Source organism: Miscanthus floridulus, chromosome 9 (assembly GCF_019320115.1).
Source record: "Miscanthus floridulus cultivar M001 chromosome 9, ASM1932011v1, whole genome shotgun sequence".
In the NCBI taxonomy this organism is placed as follows: Eukaryota; Viridiplantae; Streptophyta; class Magnoliopsida; order Poales; family Poaceae; genus Miscanthus; species Miscanthus floridulus.
Genome location: NC_089588.1, coordinates 20,185,338 through 20,205,420, shown reverse-complemented (window position 1 = coordinate 20,205,420; position 20,083 = coordinate 20,185,338). Strand labels below are relative to the sequence as shown.

Here is a 20,083-nt window from a genome sequence, read left to right as displayed (position 1 = left end):
CGATCCTTCCCATGCGTAGCATGGCTGCTGCTGCCACAGCGTGCATCTGCCGCCACAACCACAGCCGGGGCCTGGGCCGGGCCGGACGACGACGACGGCTGCTGCTGCCTCTGTAGCAGACGGCGACGCCCGAGCCGCCCGCCATGGCTGCGTGCGTGCACCTGCAATCTTTTGCCTTTTTGTTATTGTTACGGGGAGACCACCGGCCACTGCTCGCGCGCGGTTGGTTCTTGGTTGGTTGGTTGGTTCACTCCCTGTACCAGTGTACCACTGGAAAGAGAGGCAGGCAGGCTTCGTCGTCGACCTCAGCCAGTCAGCCTCCACCCCAATTACCTGGCTGACGCGCCGGCCGGTCAAAGGCGCGCGCCGCACGTTGGCCGCGGTCGACCCCTCCCTCGCCGTGGCCCACGCGCCAGCGACGTCGGGCCGTGTGATCGAGATGGTGGGCGGGAGCCGTTGCCGTCATCAGAGAAGAGAGAAGCTTCAGATCAGTTCGTCCTGACTCCCGTGTGATAAACACCTCGCTTTCTCGCCCTCCCTCCCCAGACAAGGCAGCTACCCCATTTATAAACCAACGAACAAGCCACGTAGCTAGCCAAGCCTGCTGCCTGCCTGCCTCCTCCAACGCCGGAGACCATCAGAGACACGCGCGCGCAACCACCGCCACAAGCTCTCTTTCCTATCCACGTCCTCCTCGCTCCACCTAACTACCACCCACTCCCGGCCGGCCATCGTTCTCATGGGTATTGGCGCCATGGAAGCCTCTTCCCCGGCCGCCTTCGACGACGGCGGCACGAGCACGACCATCGAGGACCTCCCGGCGGACGTCCTGGCCCTCGTGCTCCGCCGCCTCGACGGCGCGTCGCTGGCGGCCGTCGGGTGCGCGAGCTCGGGGCTCCACGGCCTCGCCACCGACCCGGACACGTGGCGCGCGCTCTGCCTCGCCATGTGGCCCTCCGTCCTCGACCTCCTCCCCTGCCTAGGCCGCGTCGACCACCGGGCGCTCTTCGCCGACGCCTTCCCGTTCCCGTGCTCGTCCCCGTCCCCGTCCTCTCCCACTTCCCCGCCGCAGCAGCCCCTGCCCGCGCGCCTCGTGTCGGCCGTCGACCTGCGCCACGCGGGGGTCAGCATCCTCTCCCGCGTCGTGGAGACGGACGCCGCCTCGGACTGGTTCCTGGGCGCGCCGTTCCGCGTCGACGCGCTGGTGCAGGAAGGCTTCACGTCGCCGACGGCCGCCTCCGCCATCTCCCCCGCAGACGTCGAGCTCAGCTGGGTGCTGCTCGACCCGGCCACGGGCCGCGCGCTCAACGCGTCCAGCCGCCGCGCCGTGGCCGTCGACCGCAAGTGGCTCACGGGGGACACCGTGGCGCGCTTCGCCGTCGTGCTCGGCGGCGAGGGAGGCGTCGCGCTCGACGCCGCCGTCACGTGCGACCAGCGGTACGGCCACATCCGGGAGGTCAGCCTGCGCGTCGAGGACGCCGACGGCGCCGGCGTCAGCGGCAGGGACGGGCTCGCCGCAGTCGCCGCCGCCATGGCCGCGCCCAGGCGGCGCGGGTGCCGCGGCGACGGCGTGGCCAGGGAAAGGTACGAGGACTTCGTCAGGGGGAAGAGGACGCGCAAGGAGTGGAAGGCCAGGCGCGAGGGCTTCCTTGAGCTCTGCTGCTCCGGCGTCGGCGCCGCCGCGTTCCTCGGCTTCCTGGTCATGCTCACGTTCCGGTGAGCCCTCGTCCGGCCCGCCGGGCAACGCCGAAGCCACAATCACAGAGTGCCGTTGACATGTACAGTTGTAGTTCAGGGAATGACGGAATGTGAATATGATTGTGCTGTAGGTTATACGGTCGGCTGTCAAAGAAATGTACAACAGGGAAAGTCAACATCATATATCCTTTTTTTTTCTGCTATTCACTTTCTTTTCCAGAAAGCGAGGTTTGTGAGATAAAAAAAAAATCCAAACTTCTAGAATCTTATTTAGTGTCGTAATTTTTCCACGCCAAGTACATGCATCTACTGTATCTCATAATAAATGATTGTTTATATAAGCCTTTCATCATACAAGTTGCTCGGAGCCACCGTGATTTCAGTTTTAGTGGACGTGCTACAAAGCTCTCATCGCTGAGGTGAAAATGTTGCACAAAACAGAACATATGTGCCACATGAACTCTGACACCTATAATGTAATTTCTCGGTACATCACACAGAAATAGATCAAAATTTCAACGTTCTTGAACAAACCTAGTTTTACTTCCACTTTTCAGTTACATAAATATGCTTATGACAGTGCCAACACAGTTATTTGGAACGAGGGGACCCCACAAATACTACCAACCATTCCTATAGTACTCTACATCAATACACTAACACAACTATACAAGAGTTCGGGAAGGGGAGGATGCAAAAAGTCAAAACAGATAATACAAGCATTCTTGTCATGAACCAGAAACTCCGGAAAGACTAAGCAGCCTATACAAGTGATTTCTGCAATTCCCGATACACCAAATCGATGAACTCGTCGCTCTGTTGGGCATTTTGGTGAGAGTTAGAGAAGATAATATACTAATCCAAAAAATTGTACCCTGTATGTTTTCAGTGTGGAACTTACCTGAACAAGTCTCTGTAGCGCGTCCTTGACTCTATCCCTTGTAATAACAGGTCTATCACTGTGTGGAGGGTTAAGGGAAGGAGGTGGAGTGGGCGGTGGAAAAGGTTGGAGCAGCGGGGTGCCATATTGAGGACGCTGAACAGGTGCTGGAGTAGGATGAAGAGGTGGGGCAGTAGGAATCACGGATGCACCTGGCGGAGGCAGTGGTGTAGAAGAGGATGGTGGAGGAGTAAAGAAATCCGGTGTTACAAGATTTGTTGACCGGCTAGTGTGCGCATTAGTGTCATGGATGGGCAATGGTGGAGCTGATGAAGCACCTGAAGGGGGTAGTTGATGTGTTGGAGCAGCAGATGGAATGATCAATGGCACATGGGAAGAAGGAATGCTCTCAGTAGACGGGTGCACTCTTCCAGACAGTGGTGTGTTTGATACACTTCCAATGCTAGCAGCGCCCTGCAGAAATGTTGGAAAAATAATCTCAGCATAGTTAGACACAGCAGATATTTTGTAATGCAGCATATATCCAACCATGAATGCAGTTGTGTACATACATCAACCGAGATGCTATAATGGTCATTGAGTACACAATGCAGATAAATGAGGATATACCATTCAATCAACATGAAAAAAAAAAACAGAACGAAATAGCTGATAGTTGACAGTTTAACATACACTGAAGTAATTGATTAATGATTCTTTAGGGGTCCCAAGGACTACAGCAGCAGATGCTGGCGGAGGTTCAAGGGGGCCATCTATAGCAGCAGATGCTGGCGGAGGTTCTAGTTCCTCAAACTCACTGTAGCCATGAAAGAAACTTCAACACAATTGATAATACATAATTCAAAGGAAAGAATGAAATTGGTTGAATCCAAGACACTGGAAACAAGTAATGGACCTTTTTGTGGAAGGCGCTTTTGATTTTGGAGGTACTTTGGCGTAAGCATTCAGTATCCTGCAAATAAAATTGAGCAGCAAACCGTAAACTATCTGCCCACATGATTCTAACATAGAGGTTCATCACTGCATCCTGAGATACATTTGTTCTTTTTTAAAAGGAACAGATGTGACAAAGATTATGCCAAAATGATCATAATGCCCTGTAGCGTGGTACTGGTCATTTTGTAGAAGTATCAGGGAAACATGCCATCACCATGGCATCCTGAGGTACAATTTTTTTAGAAAAGGCATCCTGAGATGCAATTGTTTTTTGGAAAGGGACAGATGTGAAAATGGTTATGCTAAAATAATCACAATCCCATGTTCATACATTCTAAATAGAGCGCAATACTAGGTATTTGTAGAAGCATCAGGGAAACATGACATGACAATCTCCAAGAGTATCAGAAGTTTGTAAGCACACTGCACATCCTTGCTCTATACCTAATTTGGGAATTTCACTTGCTAGCATGCAAAGCTGTGATTAATAGGGAGGAAACTGACTCTTTTCTGGGCACCAATATGTAGTAGAGTAGTCGTTACTTCTTATTGCAATCTAGAAATAAAGTTATCTGAATATTTCTGTCAATTATTTGGAATCTCACCAGCACTTAGTAGTTGACAAATGCAGTAAATCTAGAAAACAAGCGGATCTCACACTTCAGGCTAACAAGGCAAGTTACTTCATGCCCTAAAAGAGAGAACTAAGATTAGTAGGCCAGTATTTAGCTAGAATTTTCAAGATTTTGTCATCACAGGTCCTGCCACATTTCTCATTTAGAGAATGTGATCCCAGCTAACAATGCTCACATTTAGTAAGACTTCGCATTTCTCATTCATCCACAACAAACTGGATCTTGAAAAATACATAACCATGCATATTTCAGATCAGAACAACTACTAAAATATGGTACAGTAATGTTCATAATCTACTCCTTCCATTCCAAATTGTAAGTTGATCTGGCTTTTCTCGATACATAGCTTTTGCTATGTACATAGATATACACTACGTCTAGATACATAGCAAAAGGTATGTATCCAAAAAAGGCAGAACAACTTACAATTTGGAACGGGGAGAGTACACAAATTCAGAGAAAGATACCTCCAACATGGGGAGAGAATACATGAACAACCTTTACCTTCCAAATAGACTTGCAACAGCTTCACAGTCATGTTGATTGTAAAACCAAATTCCATTTACTTCTTGTGAAGCGTTCCGGTACAACAAATATGGAGGTTGAAGTTCGTATTCAAAATCACTTAAGAGATCCTCCACCAGATTATCTGTTGAGAGCAACATCATCGGACTTCTCATGCAAGATTCACCACATGAATCATCTGACTTTGTGCATGTATTATAAACTTAAAGGTACTAAAGTTCTATAAAGTTATTTAACATGCCTTGGAAACTAGAATTGTGTCCTCAGTCTAAGTCCTAATGTAGCCCAACTGCCCATACAGGTCCACCCATCATATTCCCCAAGTAGGTTCATAAGAAAAGTGGAGTTTTGCTAGAGCTTAGCTAAATTCTTTACACAGCTATATTTAAAAAGAAATGACCTTTTTTATATAGAATTATACCAGATGGACCTCATATGAACCTACTGATCCAATGTGGCCCTTGGCAATACTGAAATTCAAGTTCTCTGTTAGTTACCGCCTTTTCAGCTTTGATCCAAAGACATGACACTACAAAAAACTATTGCTTAGCTGGTCACTCAGAGCATCAAATTGAGAAAGAATAGGCCAAGTCTCATGCAGAGCTATACGCTCTTCGAAAGTCAAAAGCTCAAATGCCATTAGGTCATCAACATGATGCAACTAGCAGTGGCGTAGCCTAGTCCAGACCATACTGGGTCCCCCCCCCCCCCCGCCCCTGCGGCTAACAAAGGTTAATGTACATATTTGCAAGTCTAGCTAAACAGTCCATCTAAAGAGCTAGATAAAGTTGCTTCCCTGCAAATTGTGCATGTGATGGGCCATCTATCTCCAGCAATTAGTACTAGCTGCCCACAAAACTATAATTAATCTAGTGATAGAGGTAGTTTCATCATATTACCTATGGACAACCCCCGCACCCCCCCCCCCCCCACCCGGCCAAAGTCGCGATTACAAGCCAGGCTCCGCCACTGGCAACTAGAGCAGACAGGACATGATCATGGGGATCCAAATGAATGATTGAACAAATGATAACGGATACTTCAGCAAAACTTTTTGGCCTTGTTTAAATCCAATCCAAGGTATAAAGTTTTGGGGTGACACATCGGGTGTCACATGGGGGTGTCGCATAGGGTGTTCGGATACTAATAAAAAAAATTACGGAATCCGTCAGTAATCCGCGAGACGAATTTATTAAGCCTAATTAATCCGCCATTAGCACGTGTTACCATAGCACCACATTGTCAAATCATGGACTAATTAGGCTTAAAAGATTCGTCTCGCAAATTAGTCGCAAACTATGCAATTAGTTATTTTTTTAGTCTATATTTAATACTCCATGCATGTGTCCAAACATTCGATGGGATAAGGAGTAAACTTTAGGGGGAGGAACTAAATAAGGCCTGATCAACCTCCCAAAGTAAGCAACAGGCCGTAGTATATGGCTACCCAGGCTACAGTGATTCACTCTAAATCGAGATAGATCACCTTGACAGTAACACAGGGCACACATGTGCAGTTAAATTTCGCAGCGACCTAGTCATTGCAGTGCACTGGTTAACCTTTAGATATCTCACAAGGTGATCTTCATTTAACAAGATCCGAAGTGAATGTTTTTTATATATCGTGATTGATGCTGTTGGTTGGTACACTTCTAGTCACCCGTGGGTTCATCATAAAACCAAACCAACTACCCAAGACGCGAACCAGAAAGTCCAACCAAAGATAGTGCGTACCAGTGTTGCGCCTGTTCATGACGATGAACTGGAACCTGGGCTGCGAGTTCCTGGACCAATCGAGCACAATCAGGACACCATCAGACCGCATACGAGAGGGAAACCCCCAACCCAAACCCTGAAACACGCACGCGTCGGCCTCACCTCTTGACGACGAACAGCGACCCCTCGACGTCCTTCCGGCTCTGCGCGGCACAAACCAACAACCAGAGAGTCCGCCGTCAGACCATGCCGGATCGGATCGGGGGTAAGGAACAGAGCCTGGGGTTGGGGAATCGGTGGCTCACCCACTGGTTGAGGTCGATGTTGAAGTCGTAGAGCGTGACGTGCGCGGCGGTGATGAGGATGTCCTCGACGGCGGGGTCCAGGCGCTGGAGCACCGTGAGGTTGAGCACCCGCGTGGCCCCCGCGTCCATCGCCAGGTTCGGGGTCACCTTGCCCCCGTTCGGCTGCGGCGGCGGCGGCATCGGCGGCGCTGGATCTGAGAGCCGAGCAGCAGAGGCCAAGCAGGCAGCAGCAATCGTGGAGTGGGGACGTGGGGTGCGGAGGATGCCTCCGGAACAATCACAACTCACACCACGTCGGATCGGACGCGGTGGAGGACAGGGATGGCCAGGTGGGCCGGCCCGCGGTAAAGGTGTTTGGGCGCAGATATGTACGGCCCACGTGCACGTTAGTGGGCCCTCGTCATAGTCGACCAGTAGTGGACTGTCAGCCCGTTGCTATAAGTTGGCATTAATTAGATGTTGAGGCAAGATAAGCTTATATTTGTGAACACATTTTAATTTTGTGCACAGAGGGAGCAGAACCTAACTAAAAATGTTAAGGGCTCGTTTGGAAGCCCATGTACCCACCTCAATGCATATATGTTGGGTCTCGCATACATAGATTGAGGTGGATACAATAGCGTCCAAACAATATCTGAACGTGTTCTCGTAAAAAATGGTGCCAGAAACAAGAGTCCAAGATCAAAAAGGATGGGAAAAAGTCTACTTAACCCCCCACCTTTCATACATGGTCTACTTCACCCCCAACTATGAAATCGTCTGTTTTATCCCTTGAATTTTCTAAAACCGTCTATTTTACCCTCCGGGTGGTTTTTGACAGCGGTTTACTACAGTACAGTAGGGTTGCTACAGTAATGGTGTGTTTGAATTTTCTTTTTTTATTTTCGGTGAATCTTTGAAACATCACAGTAAATCATAGAAAAATCATAAAATAAAAAATCTAATTTTGTTGGACTCCACATGAGTAGATCTACATAGTGAATATATAATACGGTATGCTTTAGTACAAAAATTTTACTGTAGCCTTAGATTAATTAGAAAATCTAATTTTGTCTGTAATTAATTGGAATAATTCATAGCTGCAGCTTCTATGGTCCAATTGTGGTGAAATTTTTATGGTACGCTAATTATTGTATGCTTGAACTATAGTAAAAATTTCGTACTTATTGGACTATGTATAACTTAGTTATAGATAAATTCTAATTAATTACAAACAAAATTAGATTTTCCAATTAATCTAAAGCTACAAAAAAAAATTTATACTAAAGCATACCGTATTATATATTCACTATGTAGATCTACTCATGTGGAGTCCAATAAAATTAGATTTTTCATTTTATGATTTTTTTATGATTTACTATGATTTTTCAAAAATTCACCGAAAATAAATAAAGTAAAAAATGAAAAACCACCGGCACTGTAGCAGACCCGCTGTTGCTGTAGCAGGCCTGCTGTTACTGTAGCAAAACCGCCGCTGAAAACCGCCCAGGGGTAAAATAGACGGTTTTAGAAAGTTCAGGGGGTAAAACAGACGGTTTCATAGTTGGGTGGTGAAGTAGACCAAGTATGAAAGATGGGAAGTTAAGTAGACTTTTTCCTTTTAATATAGATATGAAACTTTACAGCATACCAGAGTGCAGAGCTAAAATTGTATGCTTTCGAGGAGTTGAAGGAGTAGGGCACGTTTGAAAGGGTTACGTCGGTCTGTACCATGCATGAAACTCCGAGGACCATCACCATCAAGCACTGCTCGTAGCTTTGTGCTGGTGGGGTTGTTTGTTGTTTCCTGCGGGCTGCGGGCTGCGGGGTGCCAGCCATGCGTGTCGACTGCTGACTACCGCCTGAATAGTCACCTCACGCTCATGGCATCATCCATCGAATCGGCCAGCATCTCAAGGCGGTGGGCGCGTGAGAAGCCGGGCCGGAGAGACCAGACAGTTGGAGCTAGCAGCAGCGCTACATCGACTTGCAGGGCGATCGCTGTCCCATTGGTCACGTACACTGTACGCCACGAGGGACGACGGCAGAGCCGGGCTGCGCGCGCGCACGGCGCACGGCAACTTGCGCTCCGCCGCCCGGCCAGCAGTGCACAAGTCCCCAGCTCGCGACCTGCTCGTCGTCGTCCCAACCAACAAGGCATCTACAACAACAGTGCGAGCGAGCGCTGGTGCATGCATCCGTCTGTGCCTGACCGTCGACTGCGGCATGTGCGTGCATGGCAGGCACTGCAGTGCAGTGCAATGGCGTGGACCAGGACGGCCACTGTATCAGTCCGTGTGCGCGCGTGCGTTTTTACTCTTAACTCAACTGACGGACGATCTCCTCTCAAGTAGCAACAGAGGAAGGTGCCCGCCGGAGAAGAGGAAGAACAGCGTCGGTGGAGAAAGAAGAAATCGCGCAGAGACGGCTCGGCCGAGAACGGGAAGACGGCGTCGAAGTGGGACGCCCCTGCCTGGGCTTTTTTCTGGGGACGCGCTCGCCCCCGTTCTCGGCGAATATTCCGCGAATCTATGCTAGGTGGGAGTGAGACGTCCTAGTTCTATATGACTCCCAACCGAACGCTCAGAAAAATAGGCTCATTTCATTCCATCCCCTCTCGTCCCTTCATCCAAACACTACCGAAATGCACCCGCGCAGAGGACTCCCTCACCGGCATGGATAGGCGCCGCCCTGCGTTTTTTTAATCTAGAACAAAGCTAAAATTTTGGGTCTTTTTTTATATAACATGATAATACTACTGGTACTACCCATTAATAGTATATACACACACATTTACAAAACGTTGCAAGTAAAAAGTTAACTGAATGCTAAAGCAATGTTCATATGAAATAATTTATATACATATTAAATTACCTCAAAAATTTCTTCTAACATTCCTTGATGCGAAGTCATCGATGATGGTTTCAATATCAATCTCATCCAACAATCGCTTCTCAATGCATAATGTTGCCAATCCATTTAACCTCTCTTGCGACATTGTAGATCTCAAATAGTTCTTCAATAATTTTAATTTTAAGAAGCTTCTTTCAGCTGATGCCACAGTCACGGGCATAGTAAACAAGATGCGATAAGCAATGGAAGTATTAGGATAACAATCACCTTCTGTAACAAACTCAAAAATCTCCATAGCTGTCATGTCTCTTTCTGGCAAAGCGGATTGCAGAACCCTTAGCTCAGAAATTAGATCATTCAAATCAATGTCAGATGAGCCATTATGAGAGAAAGCTACTGCCAATGTTGTGCAACACAAATTTAGTTCAGGACCATCCAAAGACTTCAAGATTGTTGAACTCATTAAAAATCCAAATATCTCATTAAATGACTCGAGTCGGTCAAATCTACTTTTCAATGATATTTTTGCCATATCAACCAATACCAGAAAATAACTAACTTTAAAATCCTTCTCAGCTTGCAAGATGACTTCCTCCCTATTATTTTCATCAAAATGTTTCTTTCTAAGAGCACGACGCTTTATAGGAAATGATGGCTCAACACCCATTTCAGATGCAATTTCTTTAGCAATGACCATACTAGAAGCAAATCCATTATTCCTGTAGGTCTCAAAGTAATCCATTATGCCTTCTATCTGTCGCATGGCAGAATCAATGCACATAGATGATGATTGCAATTTTTTGCTCACTTTATTGACAACAAATAAAATGTCATGCCAAAAATAAATTCAAAGCTGCCAAGAACATCAAATAAATTCTTTGCATCACTCCTATCCTTGATTCAACATCAGGATCTTCACTTAATGCAAGTAAAGCTGCCCTTAGCTGAGGAGCTTGATATCTAATTGTTGTAACACTTTTAATCCGACTCTCCCAACGTGTGTTGCATAATGATTTTACGGTTCGGCCATCAACATGATCAAGCAAAAAAATTCCATCTTTTGGTAGAACCAACAAATAATACATATATCTGTTGCACAATTAAAAAAAAAGTGTCAGCTTTAGTGCAAGATTTGGCCATATCACAAAGAGTAAGATTAAGACTATGACAGCCACATGGCACATATTTGTCTCTTGGGTTAATTTCAAGCAGTCGACTTTGAACCCCCTTATGTTTTTCTTTCATATTAGAACCATTATTATAACCTTGTCCCCCTAACGTCATCAATATCAAGACCAAATGACTTAATGGCATCAACCAAAACATTGAAGAGCCCATAAACTGATGTGTCATCTACCTTCAAGAGACCAAGAAAGTATTCCTCTATTTTAATTTTACCATCAACTATGTCAACACATCGAACCAATAAACTCATTTGTTCTTGGTGACTAACATCTGGGGTACAATCAAGAATAACAGAGAAATATTTGGCTCTTCTAACAATCTTGATGATAGAATTTGTAATATCAGAGGCCATAAGAGAAATCAACTCATTTTGAATTTTGCTGCTGAGATAATGATAATGAATGTCTTTGTTTTGAATACGTCTAAGATGGTCTTGCGTTACCGAATCAAATTCTGCAACCATCTCACAACAAGCTAAAAAATTCCCATTTTGGTCATTGTAAAGCTGCTCATTAGATCCTCTAAAAGCCCAATTACGTCTACCAAGAAATTTCACAATGGCAACTATTCTTAATAATACTAGCCTTAAGCGCTCTTTCTCCTTTGAGATTTGTTGTTGCTACTCTTTGTCAATTGTTTGTTGTTTCCTCAGCCTAATTCTCAATTGATTCCATGAGGTCATATTGGAAATGTGCTCAACACTAATTTCATGCTCCCTTAACCTCTCATTGACATGCCTCTAATCTCTAAACCCATCATTCCCCAATGAACTCTTGCATTTGTTAGAATTAAAAAAGCTTACAACAAAACACTACAGGATTCTGGTTCTTTGCCGAGTGCAGGCCACACTCGACAAAGCCCGCTTTACACTCGGCAAAGGCTTTGCCGAGTGCCGCACTCGGCAAAGAGCACTCGGCAAAGAATTCGTTGGCAAAGAATTCTTTGCCGAGTGCCACCTGTCGGGCACTCGGCAAAGCCTTTGCCGAGTGCCATGTCAGCACTCGGCAAAGTTAACGTCCACCGTCATCTGCCGGTTTCTTTGCCGAGTGCTGACGTGGCAGGCACTCGGCAAAGAGTTTTTAATTTTTTTAAAAAAATAATATTTGCCGAGTGCTGACACTCGGCAAACTTATGGTCACTTTGCCGAGTGCCGTGTCAGCACTCGGCAAAGCTGTTGTGCTGGGAAAAACTTCCCTAGCTTTGCCGAGTGTTTGCACTCGGCAAATCTAGGTAAAAAAATTTTCAATTTTTTTCACATTCCATCCATGCAATATCACATATATTCAACACAAATCCATACAATATCACATATATCACATTCCATCCATACAATTCAACACAAATCCATCCACAAGTTCATCCGTAACAAATCCATCCATCCATCACAAGTACATCCATACAAATCCATCACTAGTCCAACATAAGTCCAACATAACCCTCACAGAAGCCAATCCATCACTAGTCCAACATAACCATCACAAGTCCAAAAGCGAAATGAGAGGTACCTACTGCGTCCCTTGGTCCCCATGGCCCCCAGAGTGTGAAGAGCTCCTAGATGGCCACGAAGGCCACCCTTGCTGCGGAGGGCCACCCTAGAACGTCCACCCGGGCGGTGGAAGATGGCCGCCTGTCCACCCGGAGTACCCATGCTACGTAGATGGAGGAACGCCACCTGGCCACGTGTACTGTGGAGTCGGGCCAACCGTGCCAACCGGCCACCCGTGCTGTAGAGAAGGGCCACCTGGAGGAGTCGGGTTCAAACCCGCCGACTATGCCTGCACAAAGGAGAAGCGATCTCATTAGTACTTGTAGGATGGCCGCACAAGCTAAAGCAATAAACAACCATATATACTCACCGGAGTCCCTATAGGACTAGGAGGAGGGGGTGGAGCGAACAACGAGGGAGGCAACGGAGGTAGGACCAAACCCGGGATCTGAAGGCCCTAAAAGTAGGTCGCCATGTCCTGCAGCTGACGCGCCGAGTGCTGCTGGACAGCCTCCAGCTGATGTGCCGACTGCTGCTGGACAGCCTCTAGCTGCCGCTGATGGGCCTCCGCCTGGGCCATCTGCTGGGCCTGCAACTCTGCCAGCTGGGCCTGCAATATTACACCCGCAAGGTTTAAACAACGCAAAGGCCAGGTACATGTGTAAAACCAGTGAACGACGAATAAAACTATACTTACCTGAAATGCCGCCATCATCTGCGTGGAGCTCGGCTGCCGAGGTGCTATGGGGATGTCGGAGGAGCTCGTGCTGGTTTGTCGAATCTGGCTCAGTCTAGGAACAGAGGACGGCTCGATTGCGCTGTTGGCCATCGAGTACCGGCTGTGCTGCTTCCCTCCTCCCAACCTCATCACGAGGTCTGTATCCAGGGGCTGGGTGGCCGGATCGAAGTCCTCCCCATGGCGCGTGCGAGCCGCCGAGGTGTACTCGACAAGCTTGGGGTAGACGCTCGTGTTGGTGTACGCGTCGGCCCCGTCCTCCGGGTTGTAGACGTTGTCCGCCGCTGTCGCTGGGCCCTTGTGAGCCAGGGCGTACCCCATGAACTCGTTGATTTCCTAGCCACCATGCGACTGGGACTGCGAGGAAAACACAAAGATGATTACAAGTAATGACAATTGAGCGCTAGAATAAATAAATAAATAGATCAACAGAAGCGTACCCATCTTTCCATGTAGACTGGGAGGGGCCGGTTCCCTTGGTGGTGTGACGGCCCTTGCATCTCCAGGCGGCACCTCCGACGGCTTCTACGCTGAGTGTACGTGTCCTCCGAGACCCACTTGTTCACGATGTCCACCCAGTAGTCTTTGTACTTGGAGCACCAAGCAGGACACATCTACATGACATCAAGTATTTGACATGTCAGAAGATGAATTGAAGCCTACTTATTTTTCATGGAAGGAATCAGAATGAATGTTTCCTACTTACCTGGAGGTACTGCTCCCTGGTGAGGTTGGTCTCCCTCTGGAGCATCATCTGCCTGGCTTCCCTCTTCCTCACCACCCGGCCAAGCACGTCGGCGTTGTAGGTGATGATGCACTGGATACGCCCCTCGTGGTACAGGTCCTTGAGTCGCTCTCTGCAGACCTTGTCCTACACTCGCGCCGCCTCGGCCTATTTCCTATCCTCGCACGTGAAGTAGTCCTACATACAGACATCATGTATCATTTCATTATTTCAAGAACGTCCAACGAATGCGTAGTACTGAGCAATGCGGTGCGATGAAGACTCACCCAGAACTCCCTCTTGATCCTCGTCGCAAGGGTGCCGTGGTTGGGGTCCACGACGCTGGCAAAGTGCTCCCACGACCAGGGCGGCCCTGTCACCCCGGCGTGGGTGACCCTGCCAGGGTAGTGCTTCCGAAGCAGGAGGCTCTGGATGCCATTGACATGGCGTGCATTGCCCCCTTCGCTCACAATCGTCCAGTTACTGCACCAATCATTAAGAAGAATTGTTAGTCTGAAGTACGATTTTCAACATGTCATATGAACAAGTAGTGAAAACATCAATGGTTACTTACTTGTCACCGCAGGGTCGAATCACCGGGCGGCGGGAAGGCGCGAGCGGCGCTGAAGGGAGGGACAAGGGCCCGCGCGAGTAGACCTTGCTCGAACCTGAGGAGACGCCTAACTAGGTGACGAGATCTACGACCAAGGTACGGGTACAGGGGTTATACCTAGGGTGGCGGTGCTGTGGTGAGGCGACGCTATGTAGGCAGACCGGCACGGCGCGGGGCTACTCTGGATCCGCTCTTCTCTGCAAAACAAGAAAATACTGTCATTTCCAAAAAAAATCGGCAGAACCTCCCTTGCACGGTGATGTTCCCAAAACCTGCAAAAAATCATCGGCACGATGGCCGGCAACCACACAAACATCCACAAGTACACATTTAACACCACAAGCATACATCACAACCATATACTTTAATTATGAAGCCGTAAAACCTCCTCCACCTCCAACTCTACATCCACCTCCATCACCACTACCACCACAACCCCACCACCACTTCCACCTCCACAAACACCTCCATTTACTCCACCACAACCACACCACCACCTCCACCACCATCACCACCACAACACAACACAACACAACACAACACACGGCTACACTACTACGAGAAAGGAAAAAGGAGAAAAGAGAGTGTACCTAGGACGGCGTGGACGGACTGGTGGGCCGCCGAGCGAGGTGTGGTCGACGATGTGCGAGGATGGCTGGGCGTCGGGGATGGGTTGGTTGGCGGCGCTTCCTCCTCCTCCTCCTCCTCCTTTTCCTCCTCCTCCTCTCCTTCTCCTTCTCCTTCTCCTTCTTCCCCCTCTTCCTTCTTCCTCTCCTTCCTCCTCTTCTTCGACCGGTCGGGGCAAGGGGCCGGGGCCCGGGACGGCGGCAAGGGGCGGGGGCCGGGGGCGGTGGCGCGGCGAGGTCGGACCGGGGTGGCGACGCGACGGCGCGGCGGCGCCGGGACGAGGCTGAGGCGGCGCGCTGGGGCAGGGCCGGGCGGCGCGGCGGGGCACGGCCGGGGCCGGGGCCGGGCGGCGGGCGCAGCCGGGGTCGGCGGGCGCGGCGGGGCACGGCCGGGGCGCGGTGTGGCGGCGGCGCGGCGGGGCATGGCCGGGGCGCGGTGTGGCGGTGGCGCGGCGGGGCCGGACCGGGGCGGCGCCGGGACGGGGCCGAGGCGGCGCGTCGGAAAGGGCCGGGGCGAGGCGGTGCGTGCGGCGGCGGCGGCGGCGGGCGTGCTCGTGTGTGTGGAGTGGTGTGTGTGGCCGTGCGCAGTCAGTTTTGTGGTGGGCCGCCACGTGGCCGGCTCAGGGGCCACCAGGCCGGCTCGCCTTTGCCGAGTGCCATGTGGTCGGCACTCGGCAAAGGACCTCTTTGCCGAGTGCCAGCCCTAGCACTCGGCAAATGTTTTTTTTTATTTTGGCCGTCAGTTTTGTTGTGAAGCATTCCTACAGTACCATGATCAACATGTTCAAATTTGGCATATTTTTAGTACATTTTGCTATATTTTTTCACTTTATTTCGATTTGTGGAATTTTTTCGGAAAATGTAGGTTTGAACTGCGGGTGCATCGAATATTCAATTTGAATGATTCAAAAAATAATATTCTTGTTTTTGAGTGTAAAGTTAGGCCAAATCTATGAACTGACCCACAATTTCGATCAACGTGCCAGCCGATCTGGGTCAAATCCATGAGCGGAGAATATATAAAAATATTAACTCTTTGCTTGTAGCGATATCAAACTTAAAATAGGTGTTGTATTTTGGAGAGAGGGCACGAGGAGCATATACTCGCCGGTTGGACGAGCACCACATACTCAAGGAAAAAAGAAATGCCAGATCCAGTGCTACAGTACAGCAGAGAGGCGACAGGCAGTTGAGTCTCGTTTGCTTGCCCGCCTCGGCATCCCCGCTACTGCCGCCTGCCTGAGCTTGGCAATGGTCGAGCACCCTGGGGGCGAGCAGTGATCGAGCAGAGCACGCGGACAAGCTCGGCGATCTGCGGTCAACACACGCTTCTCCCTCCCCCGTCACTCCATCACCATCAGGTTAGGTCCAATCAGATAGAGATCACCCTGCTGCCTGCTGCAACAGACACAGAAGCATGCACCATCGCCGAGCCGGATTGGTTGCGCGCTGCGCGGAGCGGCGTGGTGTTCCATCCAGTTTTCCAGACGCTTCCTTCCGGCGTGGCGGCGTCCATCCGCGGCCACCCGGCTGTGGCGCGGGCGCGGCACGTCGTCGCGCGGGCTGACATGCGGGCCGCCGCCGCAGACTCCTCCGCCTCTCCAAAGTCCATCCAACCCACCAATCCTGTTCGTTTTATGGTATTTAACTTATAAACCATGATTTATCTATTAATAAATAATATTTTTTCTCGTATCAAATCAGTCAATAATATTTTTAGTCATAAATTATCAACTATAAACAAACTCAAACGAACAACGTCCTCACAATTCTTTCAGTCATGGTTATCGACTCTAAACAAACTCAAACGGATGGCGCCCACAGCCCACACCGCCTTCGTCCCGACACTGTGACTCACTGACTAGGCGGGCCCCCCTGTCCCGCCGCCTCGGGCCACGAGCCCGCCCGCTCTCGGCAGCCTGCATGCTGGTCCCGGGTCGCCCGGCCTCCGCGTGTCCACCGAGCGCCTGCTGCGTGGAGGTGAGCCCGAGCGGGGCGAGCAGTTCCGACACGTGGCGGCCGGGGGACGGGCGAGACGGGGCTCCACCGGGCGCTCCCGGGGTGGCCGCCTGCCCGCGAGGCGGCGAGCGAGATATTTAATCCGGCCGGGGGGCCTACTCCTTCCTGCTCGCTTTCGCTTGGCACCGCCCCGCCGCCGTCGAAGAACTCGAAGACGAAGTCGAACCCTCTTCTTCTCTTCTCCCACACCTCTATTTGTTTCTCCCCGTGATCCATCCATGCGAGGCTCCGGCATCTAGCAGGTCGCTCCGTCCGGCTCTCCACTCCGCTCGCCGCGCGCGCCATGTCTGACGATAGCGACGGGCAGCGGCAATGCCGCCGGGGCGTCACCGTCGACGTGGAGCTCGACGCCGCCATGGCGCTCGCCGACATGGCCGGGGTCGGGCCGGCCGGCGAGCAGCAGCCGCCGCCGGTGCGGCACGCGCCTCCTCCTCCCCCTCCTCCTACTACTCAGGTGAATGATTACAACCGCCGTTGCTGCGCTGATTCGCTCTCATATACTAACAATTATTTCTTCATGATCGACGACGACGACGATAGGAGGACGAGGAGGAGCTGGCGAGCACGCGGCTGAGCCTGGAGCTGGGGAAGGTGGGCATCCAGGCGTCCCCGTGCTCCAGCAGCTCCAGCGCCGGCGGCGGCGGGCACCCGCCGCATCATGCGCACCACCACCAGGCGTACCAGCAGCAGCCGGTGCCCGCCACGGCGGCGGCGCCGGCGACCGGCTCCGGGCCACGGCCCCGGCACGCGCTCACCGAGGTAACCTACTCGTGCTCCGCGCTCGCGATTCCGTGAGCGTGACCCGTCTTCACCAGCGTGCGTGACGTGGCAGGCCGAGAAGGAGGCGAAGCGGCTGCGGCGCGTGCTGGCCAACCGGGAGTCCGCCCGCCAGACCATCCTCCGCCGCCAGGCCATCCGGGACGAGCTCTCCAGGAAGGTCGCCGACCTCTCGTCGCAGAACGAGAACATGAAGAAGGTACGTACTCGTTTCGTGCCGCCTGACATACTAGCTCGCCGGCGTCAACTGACGTCTGCTATGTGTCGTCGTCACACTCTTGAGTTTATTAGTGATGACTGATGAGCCGACGACGACACACCGGTTGCCTGTTGGTGCAGGAGAAGGACATGGTGATGCAGGAGTACCTGTTGCTCAAGGAGGCCAACAAGCAGCTCAAAGAACAGGCAGATCACCACCCATCGCTTTCGTTCCTCCCTTTTCGTTCGTCAACTAAAATCTCTACGTGATCCTGTACTTCACTCGGACAGATGACGTAGCATCACCTCTGATTTAAGTACGAGTGTTATCCAATAAATGATGACGTTGCCATTATTGTTAGGCAGATAGGAATCTAGGACGTTCCAAAGCCTCCACTTGTTCCCCTCAAACCAGGATACATATGCATGACCCTGCACTGCACTTTTCTGCCCACTTCTACTACGGTGTACTACTACTCATGTCGTGTTCTTGTACGCATGCCACGCCGACAGAGATGTCCTCCTCTTTGGATAATCAGCCTGTTCGTGAGTTTCAGCTTCGATTAATAGTATTTTTCTCTTACGCCAAATTAAAATCAGCAGGCTTGCCGGCAGGCTTGCTCGGTGCAAGTGCAATGCCGACGCTGGCTGCATCGGGGATGGGATTGGGATCAGTCCGATCCTCCGCGCATGGTGCCCATTTCTTCCAGTCGGTTCAGCAGCTAGCCTACTACCACCCGTGCAATTCCGAGCTCCTGGTGTCTCGTTGTTCGGTCGCGCGTGCCTGCGTGCGTGACCACGTCGGCGGATTCTGTCGTCGTCTTCGCGGAGTTACTACGGGTCTTGGCGTCACGCTGAGACGGACGTGTGCTCATTCAATTTTCTGCGCGCAGGTGGCGACGAGGAAGGCGCCGGCGGCGGTGACCGCGGCGATGCCGGCGCAGCAACAGCAGGCGGAATCCCTGGCGGCGGCGTCTACGGCGTCCCCGCCGGCGACGCCGCCGCGGCCGGGGTTCCTGTACACCGCGGCGGCGCCGGCGCCGGTGGTGCCGGTGCCTTACGTATGGAGCTCCTGGCCGCCGGGCGCCGCCCCCGACCCCGCCGGGTATGAGCACCACCACCACGGCAACCCGCCGGGCCCGCCGGCGCTCTGCCTGCAGCCCTGCGCGTGGTACTACCCGGTCGTGGCGGCGGACCCGCGCGGGTCGCCGTCGTCCGCCGCGCCCGCGTACGCGCAGCAGCAGCAGCCGCAGCCGGCGGGGGCATTCCAGGACCCGCGCGGCGCCGTTGCAGCGGCTGAGCCCGTGGGCAGCCCGGCCGGCGGTGGCGGTGCGACGGCCGAGGAGGACACGGACCACGACCCCTGCTCGCTCACGCTCGGCCTCGACGTCGTCGACAAGCTGAGCGCGCCCGTCAGCATCTTCCCCGCGGGGCCCGGCGGCGGCGGCGGCGCGGGAGCGCAGAGCGACAGGGACAAGGCGGCCACGGCGGCGGAGGCGAGGAAGCGGAGGAAGGAGCTCACCAAGCTCAAGCACATGCACGCCGCCGCCAGCCCCGGCGGCGAGCAGTGTTAGGCAGAGGCGGCCAGCGGGGCATGCACGGCACTGGTGAGGTGGTGATGGTGGTGACTCCATTGTTTTTTCTTGTCGGCGGCGAACTAATCAGCTTCGTGATCTCTTCTTTGAATCCATTGGTTTATTTGCTCTACTACTAGGTAGAGGCAGGAAGAAGGCTTTGCATGCAAATGCATTTTGGTCAGGTTCAGGTTCAGCTTCAGAAGCGCCCCCAAGGATTTCAGATTTCGAGGAAATGTTTTCTGTTTTTTCTTTAGTATTCTTTGCTGCAATATGTAACTGAAGGAATTAAACAATTCTTTGTTTTTATACTACCAGCAAGCAAGATTTAAGACAGTATTAATATAATGTCTCTTCCAAGAGTAATACATGAGTTTCTCATATATTTCATTTTCTTTTTTTTTTACTTTATATATTTCATTTTCTAGTACAACAAGACGTTTCAGTTGATCTCTCAACTTGGCTTAGGATTTACGAAGCAATGATGTGATTAGTCAGTGTAACCTTGGCGACGTGTTCTCTCAATGGTCAGCCTATATTTGGCTGGAGTCTTGCCATGCAGCTTTGTCTGAGCAAGGCATCGTTATCCAGTGTCCG

The 20,083-nt window shown here is 51.2% G+C and overlaps 4 protein-coding genes across 5 annotated transcripts; 2 read left to right on the top strand and 2 right to left on the bottom strand.

The window, feature by feature from the left end:
- Window positions 1–594: 594 nt before the first annotated feature.
- Window positions 595–2,066, top strand: LOC136483522 (probable F-box protein At2g36090). Its single transcript, XM_066480605.1, has one exon. The coding sequence runs from the start codon at window positions 740–742 to the stop codon at window positions 1,718–1,720; it is 981 nt and encodes a 326-aa protein (XP_066336702.1). The 5' UTR covers window positions 595–739; the 3' UTR covers window positions 1,721–2,066.
- Window positions 2,067–2,201: 135 nt separating this feature from the next.
- Window positions 2,202–6,982, bottom strand: LOC136483521 (mRNA-decapping enzyme-like protein). The gene is made up of 8 exons (XM_066480604.1): window positions 6,717–6,982; window positions 6,574–6,614; window positions 6,430–6,479; window positions 4,675–4,819; window positions 3,495–3,551; window positions 3,272–3,395; window positions 2,600–3,052; window positions 2,202–2,514 (listed from the first exon to the last, which is right to left on the bottom strand). Exons 1-8 carry the CDS (start codon window positions 6,894–6,896, stop codon window positions 2,461–2,463), a joined length of 1,104 nt encoding a protein of 367 aa, XP_066336701.1. The 5' UTR covers window positions 6,897–6,982; the 3' UTR covers window positions 2,202–2,460.
- Window positions 6,983–9,570: 2,588 nt separating this feature from the next.
- On the bottom strand, window positions 9,571–10,311 carry LOC136479394 (uncharacterized). The gene has a single exon (XM_066477272.1). The coding sequence runs from the start codon at window positions 10,309–10,311 to the stop codon at window positions 9,571–9,573; it is 741 nt and encodes a 246-aa protein (XP_066333369.1).
- Window positions 10,312–17,063: 6,752 nt separating this feature from the next.
- Window positions 17,064–19,810, top strand: LOC136481507 (uncharacterized). Of its 2 annotated transcripts, XM_066478848.1 has the most exons (6): window positions 17,064–17,391; window positions 17,478–17,696; window positions 17,770–17,913; window positions 18,054–18,119; window positions 18,806–19,519; window positions 19,627–19,810. In XM_066478848.1, the coding sequence occupies exons 1-5, from the start codon at window positions 17,221–17,223 to the stop codon at window positions 19,484–19,486; spliced, it is 1,281 nt and encodes a 426-aa protein (XP_066334945.1). In that variant the 5' UTR covers window positions 17,064–17,220; the 3' UTR covers window positions 19,487–19,519; window positions 19,627–19,810. The 2 variants fall into 2 exon arrangements, with proteins under 2 accessions (XP_066334945.1, XP_066334944.1); XM_066478847.1 differs by having other exon boundaries at window positions 18,806–19,810.
- Window positions 19,811–20,083: the final 273 nt, after the last annotated feature.

Excerpts from the sequence above, each read along its gene's own strand:
- LOC136483522 (XM_066480605.1), top strand. The coding sequence starts at position 740 with ATGGGTATTGGCGCCATGGAAGCCTCTTCCCCGGCCGCCTTCGACGAC.
- LOC136483521 (XM_066480604.1), bottom strand. The coding sequence starts at position 6,896 with ATGCCGCCGCCGCCGCAGCCGAACGGGGGCAAGGTGACCCCGAACCTG. Across the intron at positions 6,480-6,573 it reads TCGCTGTTCGTCGTCAAGAG|GAACTCGCAGCCCAGGTTCC; the intron begins GTGAGGCCGACG and ends CGATTGGTCCAG. Across the intron at positions 3,396-3,494 it reads AAAGCGCCTTCCACAAAAAG|TGAGTTTGAGGAACTAGAAC; the intron begins GTCCATTACTTG and ends TCATGGCTACAG.
- LOC136479394 (XM_066477272.1), bottom strand. The coding sequence starts at position 10,311 with ATGCGACAGATAGAAGGCATAATGGATTACTTTGAGACCTACAGGAAT.
- LOC136481507 (XM_066478848.1), top strand. The coding sequence starts at position 17,221 with ATGTCTGACGATAGCGACGGGCAGCGGCAATGCCGCCGGGGCGTCACC. Across the intron at positions 17,914-18,053 it reads AGAACGAGAACATGAAGAAG|GAGAAGGACATGGTGATGCA; the intron begins GTACGTACTCGT and ends CTGTTGGTGCAG. Across the intron at positions 18,120-18,805 it reads ACAAGCAGCTCAAAGAACAG|GTGGCGACGAGGAAGGCGCC; the intron begins GCAGATCACCAC and ends TTCTGCGCGCAG.